Source organism: Gymnoscopelus microlampas (genome assembly GCF_963454915.1).
Source record: "Gymnoscopelus microlampas genome assembly, chromosome: 3".
NCBI lineage: Eukaryota > Metazoa > Chordata > Actinopteri > Myctophiformes > Myctophidae > Gymnoscopelus > Gymnoscopelus microlampas.
Window position 1 is genome coordinate 45,453,073 of NC_139940.1, and position 16,142 is coordinate 45,469,214.

General features: G+C 42.9%; 1 protein-coding gene across 1 annotated transcript in view; it reads left to right on the top strand.

The window, feature by feature from the left end:
* Positions 1-13,780, top strand: part of LOC311042760 (glutamate receptor ionotropic, kainate 2) — a gene marked incomplete at both ends in the record, with an annotated part of 238,476 nt that extends 224,696 nt beyond the window's left edge. The window contains 2 exons of the mRNA XM_084053745.1: positions 721-971; positions 13,616-13,780. Coding sequence (XP_083909871.1) covers positions 721-971; positions 13,616-13,780 — 416 coding nt within the window. The remainder of the gene's footprint in view (positions 1-720; positions 972-13,615) is intronic.
* Positions 13,781-16,142: the final 2,362 nt, after the last annotated feature.

The window sequence follows — 16,142 nt, forward strand, 5'->3', positions numbered from 1 at the left end:
CTCTGGGCCCCCACCTCACGTTTAAAATATACTTTTTGGCCAGAAAAGAAAATATTTCACCGGAAGGAAAAATATGGTCAATAGAAAAATTCCATTGACCAGATCTGTAGAGGGCGCAGTGGAGTAACCAAAAAAATGCTTTTCCTTCCAGTGAAATATTTTCTTTTCTGGCCAAAAAGTGTATTTTAGACTCTGAAAATAGCAGATCTACAAACTCACAGCGCGTTGCACCGTGACGCGTTGTGAGCTTGTAGATCTGCTATTTTCAAATTGCCAAAGTATATATAGGACTGAAGTGGTTAAAGTATGTTAAGTAATAATAATCAAAATCAACAAAGTAACTAGTAACTAACGTTTTTAAATCATTGTAGTGGAGTAAAAGTACAACATCTGCCTCTGAGATGTAGTAGGGTAGAAGTTAAAGTACTGACAATTGGAAATACTCCAGTAAAGTAAAAAAAATACCTACAAATTTGACTTAAGTACTTGAGTAAGAGTACTTTGTTACTCTACACCACTGTCCCTTTGGCAGTGTGAGCCGGCACACGGCTGCAATGAGGGAGATTCCACCGTCCCATAGCCTGAAGGGATGGGACCTTCTGATTGGTTGCAAGGCCACTTCAGACAGAAACTTCAAAATAAAATGACCAAAGAAAAAGCCATTTCAACCACGACTTTAACGTATAAGTGTACGTTGTTGGCTGTTCTCTCCCTCCTCAGGCTCTCCGTACAGAGACAAGATCACCATCGCCATCCTGCAGCTCCAGGAGGAGGGCAAGCTGCACATGATGAAGGAGAAGTGGTGGAGGGGCAACGGCTGTCCGGAGGAGGAGAGCAAGGAGGCCAGCGCCCTGGGCGTGCAGAACATCGGCGGCATCTTCATCGTGCTGGCGGCCGGACTCGTTCTCTCCGTGTTCGTGGCCGTGGGAGAGTTCCTCTACAAGTCCAGACAGAATGCACAACTTGAAAAGGTACGGAAAACAAGGGCCTATTTATATATCCTCTCTGTCGGGGCACCAGAAACCTCCCATCTTCATATTCTAACTTTTTGTGTGTTTTTTATCGTAAATGAACGTCCTTCTTCAGTGGTTTTCAACCGTTTTCATGCCAAGGACCCCTAAATTGATATACATTTGGCCGCGGACCCCCATCTGAAAATGTTTTGTGCCAGGGACCCCCAGAAGAGAAGATTTGTGTTAAAAAAATGCAAAATTCTACAAAATTCTTCAAACACTTTCAAGATTTTTGGAAAATATTAAAAATGCAAGCTTGTATATCTGCTATTTTTGAATAGCCAACGTATACAATATGGATAAAGGGGTGAAAATGTATTAACACCTTTTAGCTGGGGACCCCCTGGAACCCCCTCAAGGACCACTGGTGGTCCCCGGACCACTGGTTGAGAACTACTGCCCTACTTGATCATTCTACAGCGTCACACAAAAGTATCAAAAGTAACAGATCCACAGGCTCGAACTTTGAGCTTGTAGATCTGCTACTTTTGCCATTTTTGAATTTGTATCCTGAAAAGTAACAGTTTTGGACATATGAGGTTTCTGTCCCGACAGAGACGATATACAGGTATGTTTTCTTTATGAAAGCATTGTTCCGTTTCACACAATTCACAGGTATTTAGTAGGATACACAACGTGTTGGCGTTATCATCATGCAGCACACACACACACACACACACACACACACACACACACACACACATGGGTTCTCATCGCTATAGGACAGGGGGAAAAAAGTGCTTCAATAATAGTGATGTCTTTCGTAACAAAGACTTCAGTCTCAATGTGTTTTTTTACTGGTTATATAAAGGTTAAAGGGATAGTTCACCCCCAAAATCACTTTTTTTCTATCTATTAGTCACCCCATGGAGACTTGAAAAGCCAATAATTTGATGACCGGCAGCGGTTCCGGTAGGAGACACAAAGAGCCTCCTTTGTATCTCCTATGCCGGAACCGCTGCCTACCGGTCCGCCGGTCATCAAATTATTGGTTTAGGAATGTGACAAAAACAAAAAAAATATCTATGTATTCATGTCTCCGTGGGGTGACTAATCCATAGAAAATAATACGAACATTTGGGTGAACTATCCCTTTAAATAAATTAAATAAATGTTAAGCCATTCCTCAGACATAGAGACTCAGAAAATAAATGTATGTGAACGATGATGTGGGCAATAGGTGGGCAATTCTTACTCAGCAAATTGCTTCGCATAATGTGAGGCAAGATAAATAAACATGAGCTCAATCACTTTTTGCATTTTTAAGTGACCATCTGTTTGCTCAATTCCTGAAAGCTTATTTTTTTTGCATCCATGCCATTATAATAACCAATAAGATAAGGGTTGGTTTCTTTGCTATTTACTCATTTAGGCCGACAGGCGACAACAAGAAAAGAAACGTGAGGATTTCTGCTGTCACCACGGACCCAGGCTAGACTTAAACCACCATCCCAAATGACCTCAAGAAAAACTCAAGAGACTCTTGTTTTTTTGTATTGTAAATTAAGATGCTCTAGAAATGCCCGATATTATATACGACCGGTATTTTCTGAGACTATAGAGTGAATGGACACTATCACTAAACGACAGTGGGCACTTCTTGCACAATGTTTTGGATTGTTGGCAGTGGTGCATGGTTGGGAAACACAGGTTTAACCCATTAAAGACCGGGGAATGCATCTGTGTCATTTTCAGATTGCTTTGGCTATTCAAAAATAGCAGATGTACAAGCTCATAGCGCGGCACCAAGTGCCAAACATCAAACATAGCAGATCTACAAGCTTGTAGATCTGCTATTTTTGAATTGCCAAAGAAATCTAAAAATGACACAGATGCGTTCCCGGTCTTAATAGGTTTAATGAAACCTGTGTGTAGGCACATGTTGGAATAATAAGGTTTGCTCTAAATGCATGACCCACACCCTTAAAACCAAGACTCACATTCCACTCCAGATAACCGTTCTAGATCTGGGCAACGAACACAACACAAATATGGTTTGATCACAGCTTTCCTTTTTGGGTTACAACAACAACAACAAAAACAACAAGCTACTTACATACATCTTCATATCCATCTGGGGACAATAATCTTGGGAGCAATTATTACATTTTGGAACCAAATTGAACAAATAACTAACTACATGGTTTATCCACATCTGGTCATCTATCATGGGACAAAATAACCCACAATTCCCACTCCAAGTCCCCCCGTTTGGTTCGACTCTATGGAATGGTCATTAACAGCTGTCTGCAAAACCTTCCACTGATCACAGAATGTCTTTCAACTCGGTCAACAAAGTACTTTTCATTGCCATGTGCAATAGTACAATATACCGCACATGCAAACACGCCTCCAGACACGCACACACACAGACACACGCGCACACACACACACACACACACACACACACACACACACACACACACACACACACACACACACACACACACACACACACACACACACAAGCGCTTGTGCCTATTAATAATGGTGTGTTGAAGCTGAAAGAATGTAGAAATTATTATCTATATATCATACATCATAGAAAACTGAGTTTTCATTACTTCCATAACTCAGTTCATTACTATACTGATTTCCTATAAGCAGTCAAATATAAGCAGTAATATAACCCAACTCAGTATAAATCTAGGAATATTATTAAATTAAGCCACTGGCATTCTCCATGTATTTTAAGTGCTGTTAGCACAGTCAACGACCATTATGAAACACTATTTCAAGACACGCGAAGCTCGAGTGAAATGGCGCTGGAGTCTCATAATCTAATTTATAAGTCATTTCTCCTCTAAACAAGTAGGCTAATTGCTTTTTTTCCCTCTTTCTTTTCTTCCTGAAATAGCCATTGTCTGACTGTTGTTCTTTATCGGTGATTGTAACTGGTAATAGCGACTGTGGTTTAGTTGTCCAGTTGCTATGAATCAGTTTCATGTAGTATGTCATCTCCCTGCTGTAGTGCCTGATTTTTTTTTTTTGGTTGTGCCGTATTCCCTACACAAATAGGCTATCTACAAGTCACAATGCATCGTGTTGTGAGCTTGTAGATTCGCTATTTCTGGCGTGCAACACTGGCACGCAACTAAGTGTAAACGGCCGTTCACACTGAGCACTATTAACTATATAACTATAAAAATGCAGTTTTAAAAAAGTGGATGGTAGAGTTCACGCCAACTATAAAAAGAAAATAGTTATCGTTATAGTTATAGTGCTGCAGTGAGAACGGCCCTTAACTCTTTAAGACCGGGAACGCATCTGTGTGTCATTTTTAGATTTCGTTGGCTATTCAAAAATAGCCCAAAGAAATCAAAAAAATGACACACATATGCGTTCCCGGTCTTAATGGGTTAACTCAGGCTTTAGTATGCAGCAGGCAATAACGTAGGCTGGTGAAGCAGACACAAACGATAGGAAATAGAGAATGATACACACACTTCCATCTAACCATCTTGACAACCCCTCCTCTTACCATCTCGCCCCTCGCCCCAAAAGCTTCATTCGTTGAAACCCATTCATTCAAAGAGAGCGACGTTAGATGCACACATATCACAGTCGCAGATTGACTGGATCCAGAGCGTACCGTACCATGATGATGCAGACATGGTGTTTGTACATATGATGATGCAGACATGGTCTGTCTGTACAGTCTATAAACCACTTTACAAAATGTCTATTCAGAAGCACTGTATTGTAAGCACTTTCCCCCGTTGTGCCGCTGAAATGTCGTCAATTAAGAGCATGGGGCATGATCACGCACACGCACACACACACACACACACACACACACGCACGCACACACGCACACACACACACACACACACGCACGCACACACGCACACACACACACACACACACACACACACACACACGCACACACGCACACACACACACACACACGCACGCACGCACCACAATGTCATTGATTTACTCTGCACGGAGCTGCATCCATTCTACAGAATTAGGTGAATCAGTCAAGAAAAAAAACACAAGGGCCTGCTGAAATGGATCTATATTATTATTTGTACATTCATATCATCGCGGTCGGGCGGAAACCTCGCACTGTAAGGCCAAGACTGTTATGTATCAGGAATTAAAAAGAGAAAAGGAAATAGCCCGTGTTCCAATGGATCCCATGTAGTTATTATTTAGTCATAAGTTCTCGTTAGTGCTTTTCATTAGTTAAATATTCATAAAAACCCACAGACAGACTTAATATCTTTCAACCTAATAGCACAGTGGGTTTAAAGCCTTTTCATATCAAGGTCCATTATTTATTCGGCATTTGAGCCACGGAACCACCATTTGATGAGATTTAACCTCTCATACCCAAGACTTAGAATATTTTGTTGTCGTTGGATAAGCTTTTGTCCACAATTCCATGCTGTATTGATGTGGTACAATAGGAGAGATAACAGGCAAACGTTGATCAAAATAACAACTCTTCTGCATTCTCTAATCGTGTAGACTTCTTGTAAATTAAGCAATGCAGATGTTTAACAATACTTTAACTCTTGAGAGCGTAACATGAAACCAAATGGACCCGTAAGGGTCCATTTGGTTTCATGTTACACTCTCAAGAGTTAAAGATCTATAAGGGTCCATTTTGGTTACCAACTCTCCATCATTAACTCCCCATCATTTAGCTGGGGACCACCTGGAACCCTCTCAAGGACCACTGGTGGTCCCCGGACCACCGGTTGAAAATCAGTGTAATAGCACATCCACAAGCTCACAACTTTTCTTTATACTTTTGTGCGACACTGTCATATATGACACCGTAATAACACAAGGGTATTAATCCATGAACAAATATGGAGATACATGTTTCGTGCCCGAAAGCGATGATATGTATGTGAACAAAAAAAAAAGGAAAATGTTGCAGCGATACGTCTCACTTGGACCCCACACGCGGTCCAATGCAAATGCAAATCGTCATTAGGCTAATCTGTGAAAGTCAGCCATATATTTTGTTTCATTGCTCCGGGCCCTTTCACATAATTGACTACCACCTACTTTTTTTTTATTACGGCACTGGGTTTGTTTTCTTACCATGATGCTGAAAGTGTCAACTTGAAAAATGTGGTGCTAAGCATCTCTTTGTTGTGTTTCACATGCTTGATAGCGCACACCCGGCAATTTGCATTTTATAATTACTTCTGTTTTGTAACATTAGAAAAGGGAAGCAAAAAATAGCAGCATGGCGTTGGATATAATGGGATGAGCCATACACCCTCTCGTACAATGGATAGAGGTCCTGTTAATAGTGTTTTTTAATCCAGTCCAAATAGATGTGTTAATGTCTTCAAATGTCTGTTTTTGAGATTACTGCATTTGCCAATCTCAGACTTGTGTCAGACAAGAACATTTTTGTTAGATTAAGCCGTACACTTGTTTAAGAAAAAGTTTATTAAACGATTATCAATAAACATTTGATAAGTTTGCAAAATATAGGCTGCTGTAGGCTTGTCATTTTGATTCATCCACAACATGGTTGCCATTCATTTTTATACATTTTCATTATTGTTTTGTATCCATGTCTCTTTCAGTATGCTCCCCATGTATTCTTACACATTCCATCGCCAATCTTACATGGTGGATTTTCCATTCTGATGTAATGATGACGCATGCCTACTCATACTGTATAATCACATATCCCTGACCACTTTCACCCTGGTGTCCCTATTTTTGGGCATGTTATTATAGGCTAGATTAATTACCACATTTTCCAAACATTTCAAAACATGAAAAAGATTTTAATTTTGAAGGTCTTAAAGGGCCACAACACCCCAGGCTGATCGTTTGTTTTCCAGTTAAGCTTGTAAGCTACAGCAGGGTAAAACCATGGCAGGCCACCGGCTTCGGATGCTATCAATGCACTGAATGGGAGATTATCACGTTTAATCCGACTATTCATTGGTCTAAGTAGGTGAGATACTGACCTACCCACCTTTAACCAGACTATTTATTGGTGAGATACTGACCTACCCACCTTTAACCAGACTATTTATTGGTGAGATACTGACCTACCCACCTTTAATCAGACTATTTATTGGTGAGATACTGACCTACCCACCTTTAATCAGACTATTTATTGGTGAGATACTGACCTACCCACCTTTAATCAGACTATTTATTGGTGAGATATGACCTACCCACCTTTAATCGGACTATTTAGACCAATGAACAGTCTGATTAAACGTGATAACGTCCCATTCAGTGCATTGACAGCATCCAAAATGGGTGCAGCTGCAACTAATCTGATTTAATAATGGGTGTGTTAGATTGTAGTGTCTACTGTCTATCATGCTTGGCATGCCCTTGCTCTGGACACCTAATACAAATCTAACACTCATTATTCATTTGTTTGGGTGCAGCTGTGTTGCTTACTAGTCTGCCATGTTTTCAATCTGCTGTAGTTTTTAGCCTGAATTGGAAAACAAACTCAGCCTGTTGTGTTGTGGCCCTTGGTTAATAGCTAGCCTTGGGATCCGGCCTGATGCACTGACTATGTTCAGCGGATTTTTTTCTCACTTGGAAGCGAAGTGAGAAAAAAAAATCCGCCGAACGTATTGAATCAGGCCCGGATCCCAGGCTAGTTAATAGCTACTGAAAGGCAGCCCTGCAGGAGCTACAGTGGTTGACATGAATATGCCTCAAACATTAGTTGAATAATTGCAATACCACTGTTACACACTCAATCTGGTCCTGAACCATTTGGATTTATGTCCGTATCCAAAACAAGCCTGGCGTGTTTTTGACACAGATTCAGACCTAGCCTGGCTCCAGCCCCTGAATCGCTATAGCCTCTCATTCAGGGTCTGGTGAAGCTGTCGAAGGCGGGGTTTTCTCGGTTGAAAAATCTAACCGGTGGCCCGGCCCAATTGAGATCGGGATAATCCAGTATGAACCAGTCTTCAAAGAGTCCCACTTTGGCCACACCCCCATATCAGAAAACGGCTGCACTGAGAGGGCTGTCAGACTGAATAATGGAGTGAAACAAAATGAGAATTCAGTCTGAGTGTCAGGCTAATTCAGACCACAACTTTGATTCTGGACAACCAAAAAAAAAGGCAACAACAACTGGGCAACAAGAGCCTCATGAAGGACCCAACGGATCATTGCTGTACTGTCACCTCCATCCCCGACATGTCAACATTCCCATGATTACCATGGTTTGTCCTCCTCCCTCCTTCTTCTCCTCCTCCTGACCTTACCCTCCCCTCTCCCCCCGCCCCCCCCCCCCCCCCCCCCCTCCTCATGCTCCTCCTCCTTCCCTCAGCTGCTCCTACGCTTCCTCCTCCCACTTCTCCTCCTCCCGCTCCTCTTCCTCCTGCTGCTCTTCCCTCTCTTCCTGCCTGCTCCTGCTGCTGCTGCTGCTGCTGCTGCGGGGGGCCTGGGGGCCTCAGAGTTACCACCAGGGCTCTCGGGGGAACGGGGACCACCTGCCGCGTGTGAGGAACCCATCGCTCCTATACTGCACACACACACACACGCACGCACGCACACATGCACGCACGCACACATGCACGCACCCACATGCACAAGTTTGCATGCACACACTCTCACGCTCAAGCACGAGCACGCGTGTGCGCGCCACTCAGACACGTGTTTGCACACACACTTTTTTTTTATTGATCCCCATGGAGACTTGAATTCATGGATATTTTTTGTTTTTTGTCGCATTCCTAAGCCAACAAGTTGAGCGGTTCAGCGGTTCCGGTAGGAGACACAAAGAGTCTCCTTTGTGTCTCCTACCGGAACCGCTGCCAAACTCACCTTTGGTCATCAAATTATTGGCTTAGGAATGCGACAAACACAAAAAAAGATCCATGAATTCAAGTCTCCATGGGGTGACTAATCGACTAAACTTTCTTTTGGGGGTGAACTATCCCTTTAAGTCAGATTGATGCTTTGTCATACAACAGTGTCTCGTGCCAAAAACAGGCGATCGACAAGCTTGTGTCTTGTTGATCGGCATTAAACTAGACACCGCACAGACCCACACACACACACACACACACCAAAATCTGATGACAACAAACAGGCAAACCACAGATCAGTCGAAAAACCACAAAACAGCTACTCATTTATCGCCCACTGGGACTGAGAGAGAGAGACGGAGAGCGAATCCACAAAGACCACACCGCAGCCATGCCTCATTCCATCTGCATCACAGCGTCCTATCCTGTGATTAAGATCTGAGCTCAATAGCAAACCTGGGTGGGTTTGCACGAGGCAGTGAACCTCCAAACCCCCTCGATACGTATTGGACTTGGACCACGTACTGTATAATCGAGGAAAGCGGGCGGTAAAGTGTCAAGATTTACGATCCCACAATTTTTTTGCCTTCCTCTCTTGAAGTGGGTAGTTCTCTCTCTCTCGCGCGCGCACTCCTGAACCGTCCCAGAGTGCAGTGCAGCATCTGTACAGCTGCAGGTTTGTGGGAGTCATAAAAACTCTGTTATCCAATGACCCTAAACAGCAGCCATCAATCGGCACATGACACCAGCAGGCAACCACGATGGCAATGTGTCCCCTGAGCCGGAGAGAGAGAGAGAGAGAGAGAGAGAGAGAGAGAGAGGGAGAGAGGGAGAGAGAGTGGGCCCGACTTGTCCGCCAAAGCCTGGAGCTTTTACGGCCGTTACTGGTAAAACATAACCGTGCCATTCAATTTCACTGGGAGGAAAATCAATAGCCATGAAAAGCCTGTTGGTCGGAGTGGTTCCGACAATCAGTGGCCGTGCCTTAAGGCATTGGTTCTCAAAGTATGGTTCGGGGACCCCCAGGGGTCCTTGAGGGAGTTCCAGGGGGTCCCCAGCAAAATGATAGATAGTTAGGAACCATATTGACCCGTATGGGTCTGTTACTCTGAGAGTTAAATTGACATTAATTTTACAATATAAATTGGGGTCCCAGAGATAAATGCCATTAAATGGGGGTCCGTAGCCTAATCATTAGGCTACGGACCCTCATTGCATTAGGCCCTAATGCATGTCAAACTGGGGGTCTTAGAAATTAAAATGGTTGAAAATCACTGCTAGAGCTGTGAAAATCTTCTCTTACGGGGGTCCTTGGCACATCTTTTCAAATGGGGGTCCGCGGGCTAATAAGTCTCTATTTGGGGGTGCTTGACATGAAAACATTTGAGAACCACTGCCGTAAGGAATACATCTCAAGGTCCCACTAGCTATAGGGAGACATTTTGATTCTTTTTTTGGCATAAACTCCATAATATTTTTTCATTCAAGGCACATCATTTTACGCTTACACCTAAATGATTGTGCATTGGTCTGTGAATTCAATATACAATGTCTGTACAGACGAGACATTACAGGAAAAGGCTATTGAATTAACGCAAATGCACAAGAGGCACTATACTCTCTGAACAGCATTTTGCCAAACATTTAATCAAATCCAATTCATGTTCAGTACGCCATGTGTACCAGGCTGTGTTCTTATGAGAGTGTTTGTTAGATCAGTCCACAATCAGTGTCATCAGTGCTTCTATAAAGGAAGATAAAGTGTTTCAGGGAGAGAGCTGGCTGTTGGGTATAAGCATGGGGTCTCTGAATGACTTTGAACGCTCTGTGATCTTTCCACAACTCAAGAGTTGTGGAGGTCCTTGAAGTGAAAGCGTTTTGAGAGCCACTGGTCTCTAAGCCAGTAAGTGATGATGGGATTATTTGAACACAATATTTGCAGATGCCAGAGTAGCTTTATGAGAGAACAAGTGGAGAAAGGAGCAGCGGTTTAATTGGCCGTGCAGAAGAAACACCACCATGGATCTGAGTCAGACGAGATGCAACGCGCATCAATAAGTCATGCTGCTCTGTGGGCCGAGCACAAGGGGGGACGGGGAGATATACCGTAGTGCGCTACGTGCGCGCGCATGCCCGTGTGTGTGTGTGTGTGTGTGTGTGTGTGTGTGTGTGTGTGTGTGTGTGTGCACTGTATACGTGTGTGTGCACTATATGTGTGTGTGCTTATGCGTGTATGTACGTACATACATATTACATACAGTGGTGTAAAGTAACCAAGTCCATTTACTTAAGTACTGTACTTAAGTACAATTTTGAGGTATTTGTCCTTTACTTGAGTATTTCCAATTTCCGATACTTTTACTTCTACTCCACTACATCTAGGATCCAGTATTATACTTTCACTCCACTACATTTATTTGAAAACTTTAGTTACTAGTTACTTTGTAGATTCTGATAATTATTACAAAACCTACATCAACCACTTCAGCCCTATATACATTTTCATTTCCACGCATTGTGAGCGTGTAGATCTGCTATCTTCAAAAGATTTTTATACATTTGACAACTTGAAATGGGACATTCTGCATAATGAGTACTTTTACTTCGGTACTTTAAGTACATTTTGATGTCAATACTTTTGTACTTTTACTCAAGTACATTTGGAATTCCGGACTTGTAACAGAGTATTTCTATGTTGCAGAATTGATACTTTGACTTAAGTAACGAATTTGAGTACTTTTTCCACCTCTGTATGTATGTGTGTGTGTGTGTGTGTGTGTGTGTGTGTGTGTGTGTGTGTGTGTGTGTGTGTGTGTGTGTGTGTGTGTGTGTGTGTGTGTGTGTGTGTGTGTGTGTGTGTGTGTGTGTGTATGTATGTATATATAGTGTACGTATATATCTGTCTGTCTGTCTGTCTGTCTGTCTGTCTGTCTGTCTGTCTGTGTGTCTGTGTCTGTGTGTGTGTCTTGTAGGAACATATCATTCTGACAACAAGTACAGATTTGCCTCAAACCCTTGCTCCCTGTTCACCCCTTGTCTGTTCCCCAGAAGCACCATCCATTCACATCCTCACCAGCTCACAACCATACCAGTTAAAGCCAGGGGTGGGCCGTGGGACCACTTTTAATAAAGGAATATTCATGTTAAAAACAGAAGCCACGTTCATGCCTTTCCCAACGCTATAGCTGAGACACATGTCTTTTAGTGATGTGATGTTATCAAAAAGAGACAAAGCCAGTTACAAAGAGCTTCATTGCAAAGGACAGCAAAAAATAATACAGAACATCAATAAATAAGCAAAATACAAGGAATAAAACTTCACTGTTAAAAAAGTATTGTTCAGCAGACAGATAGGAGCACGTTAAATTAGTAGACCAGGGTTAAAGGTGAGTTGTGTTGTACAAAGTGACTTAAAACATGTCATTGTAGTGGTACTGTATGGCACAGAATGTGAATGTATTTATAATAATAACATAACCATAATATGACATAATTCGTCATTGTCAGTTATAATTACAAATCAATTTAATAGCATCTATAATGCAATCATTCGTAACCAGCAAGGTCCTGCATCTTAAAATGCTTTTGTGTGGTATGCAAGAGATCTGCTATGACGACAACAGTTGATATTTCCAATTTGAGAACGAGATTTTGCTACTGATCATCAGCATCGTATAATGCGGAACTGTATGTGCAGTATGACAGCTCTCCAGAACAGGAAAGGTAGCCAGCGATGACCGCCCAGTCAGTACACAGACATACCGTATCCCCACTGTTTCCTACAGTACCATCTTTGCCTACTATTCTGTACACTGTAAAAGCCTGTTAATGTAACTCTGAAGAGTGTACAAGTCAAGTGGTTCCATTTGCGCTCTCTTCAGATTTACATGAACACTTATAGGGATTGTACTGTGTATACTGTATAGCTACACAGCCTATGGTCCCGCAACAACACCCCTCGATCCAGTTTCCCTCATGCACCCCTGAGTTTTTTTTCCCCACCCTCCCTTGCTATATCCTTTTTGCCGGCACCACCCTTTCTCTCACCAATCGAGTGTCACTGTGTCCAGTGTTGCCAGATTCTGCGAGAGAAACAAGCAACCAGGTCTAGGAAAACCAGCCCAAAAGAAGCGACTATGGGCCACATGAGCACTTTAACATATACATCAGCTATTTGAAAATAGCAGATCTACAAGCTCACAGCGCGTCGCGATGCGACGCGCTGTGAGCTTGTAGATCTGCTATTTTCAAATACAATCTTGCGGGGAAATTATAATAAGCAGATCTGGCAACCCTGACTGTGTCACCCCTGCAGTCTGCATGGGGGGATGCTGCTGCTGCACAATAGGAGCCTGTCTGCCCCCGGGTGGAGACATGGGTCGTTCTGCTGCCTGTAACCCCGTTGGATCGGCAAGGCGGTCTGAAACATAGATATAGAAACCCAGAAACCTCATTGGCCTCTGCAGTTCATTGGAGCGACCTGTGACGCGGCCGCCATTTTGGAGAAGGCAAGCTTCCTGATTGCTGGCCAATCACAGCGTGTCATTTCCGTGACTTGGCAGAATGTAGTTGTATATAAAATAACCTGTTATATTTTTTATACAACTAGATTCTGCCGAGTCCCGGAAAAAGACACGCTGTGATTGGCCAGTATAGTCAGGAAGCTTGCCTTCTCCAAAATGGCGCCCGAGATACAGATGCCTCAGAGCCGGAGGAGGCGTCTACCTTTATATGTCTATTGTCTGAAACCCATTCTCTTTTCTACTCTTCCCTCCCTCCCTCTCCCTCTCTCTCTCTCTCTCTCTCTCCCCCCCTCTTCCCGTCACACAGAGGTCCTTCTGCAGTGCCATGGTGGACGAGCTGCGCGTGTCCCTCAAGTGCCAGCGCCGGCTCAAACACAAGCCTCAGCCGCCCGTCATGGTCAAAACGGAGGAAGTCATCAACATGCACACCTTCAACGACCGCAGACTGCCGGGGAAAGAGACCATGGCCTAGAAGGAAGGGAGGGGGAAAAAGAATAAATGGGACTCCTCACACAATCACGCACTCTCTCTCTCTCTCTCTCTCTCTCTCTCTCTCTCCTCTGTGGTCAGGAGACCATGTAGAGACACTGGGAATAAAGAAGAAGGGAGAAAAAGGGGAGGGGGGTGTGGGGGTGACTGGTTGTGACGCATGGGTTATACGGGAGGGGGAGGGGGGGGGCTGTTTTAGAGGGGCGGACGCGGAGCCGAGTCACGCTCCCGAGGCATTGATGGACTGTCATCGCTGTTTCTTTAAACATTAGCTTACAGAAAGAGAGGTCGAACAATGTTTCCTGTGGAAATAACTTGAACCTGGGTGCGATTTTAAAAGTGAGTTATACCTCATTATCCTTTTGCCACCTTGGGGGGAACGAGCGAACCCAAGTGGTGCCAGAATTTTAGTCAAATAAGAGAGACCGGCACAGGACGACTCCGAGAGACGGGGGGACCAGGGGATGGAATTTAAACGGGGCAATAGAGAAGAGAACACACTATGGGGCAAGGTGGAAGTCAGAACGCTTTCCTTCTGAGTGGGTATTTAACCCATTAAGATCGGGAACGCATCTGTGTGTCATTTTACGATTTATTTGGCTATTTTTTTTTTCAATCGTGGAACATCGTGGGTCTTTGAATATATATATTTTTAAAGCGAACATTTGGAACTCAAATCTTTGCTTCTGAGGATTCTGCAAATGTCTTCTAAATCCTAACATTTTTTTATTTTTTTATTTTACAAATGTTACAAATCAGTGGTTCTCAAACTTTGTTGTCAAGGACCACCCAAAATGTATTTGGCCGCAGACCCCCATCTCAAAATGTTTTTTTCCAGGGACCCCCCCAGAAGCAAAGATTTTGGTTACAAATGTTCGCTTTAAAAATACATACTTTCAAAGACTTGCAAAAATGTTAACGATTTAAAAAAAATAGCAGATCTACAAGTTGTATATCTGCTATTTTTGAATATCCAAAGGAATCTTAAAATGACACATATAGACGTGTTCCCGGTCTTAAAGGGTTAAGTAAGATTTGGAAACTATCGTCTCTAACTGCTACTCAACCAATCTTTTCCACTGCACAGACCACAGAGAATGCTTGAGTACCACAGAGAGGCCGCATCTCACTCACAAATTAGGAGCGAACACACAGAGACACTAATGAGGACGCAGGCAGGAGAGAAGGATACAGTATATCTGGGTTTATTTTTCAGCCGTTTGTGTGAATAGAAAAGACCAGACGGGCTCGACCATCCAGTTCCAAAGGAAACCCAGTGCCCTATATAAAGAAAACGAAATAAAAATACAACACAGCAGCAGCAAGATCCACCGTTTCCCAAAATGTACAGAGAGGCATCGCTTAAAAGAAATCACATACAATATTGATCAACGTCAGAAATTGATATACTGTATATCATCCATCAGGCAATAAGTGTTTTCATTTATTTGTGTTTCAGAGTACTAACACTTTTAATCTTTAATGTGGGATGTGTGGGTGGGGTGGTTCGGGGGGGGGGGGATATCAAGGGAGACAGTATTTTTCAGTCAGATTATATAGAGACATACTACACTATTGACAAGCAGGAGAGATTACAGGGGTTGGGGCAATATAGTAAACTGACTATGTTTGCGCATCAGCAAGCTGTCAAGTTGTCACGTAAAAGGGAATTTTTATGAGGATGCACAGTACACACACCCTTAATGTTACATGGAGGAATCCTGTAGATGTGTTTTAAGGAATTGAAGCTCTAGGCGTGGCTCACCGACGACAAAATTCACAGCCATCACACGACTCACAAATGGACTCTATTTATTCAAATATTTATTGTTTTATTTATGAATTCCTTTATTTATATTTTTCAAGGACTGGATTTTCACAACAGCAGTGGATGCGCCTCACTTTTTACGTTCAGAGGGGGTACCCAGTTTATTTGACTTTATTTAGTTTTTTTGTCAAATTTTATTTCATTTTGCTCAATGTCGAGTCTCCGATTTCTGTTTTGTACTCCTGTGTGGCTCTTTATTTAGTATCAAGACTCCTCACATTTACTTGTGCAAATGCAATTTCTATGAAAAAGTGTTTTTGTACGAAGAGAATCAAAACTTTTGTAATAATTTTTATCAACACAGACACACACACACAGACAAACACACACACAAAAATACACACCACCGTGGGGTGTCATTCATGGCAGAGGGATCTCAGGCCAGGTTGTGTGTTTGTGGTGGTTCAGGAGGCTCTCCCAAAGAGACCCAACACATCCCCATGTATGGGCTGATGTCACGCCAGGTTGTGTGTTTGTGGTGGTTCAAGAGGCTTTCCTAGACAGAACAACACATCCC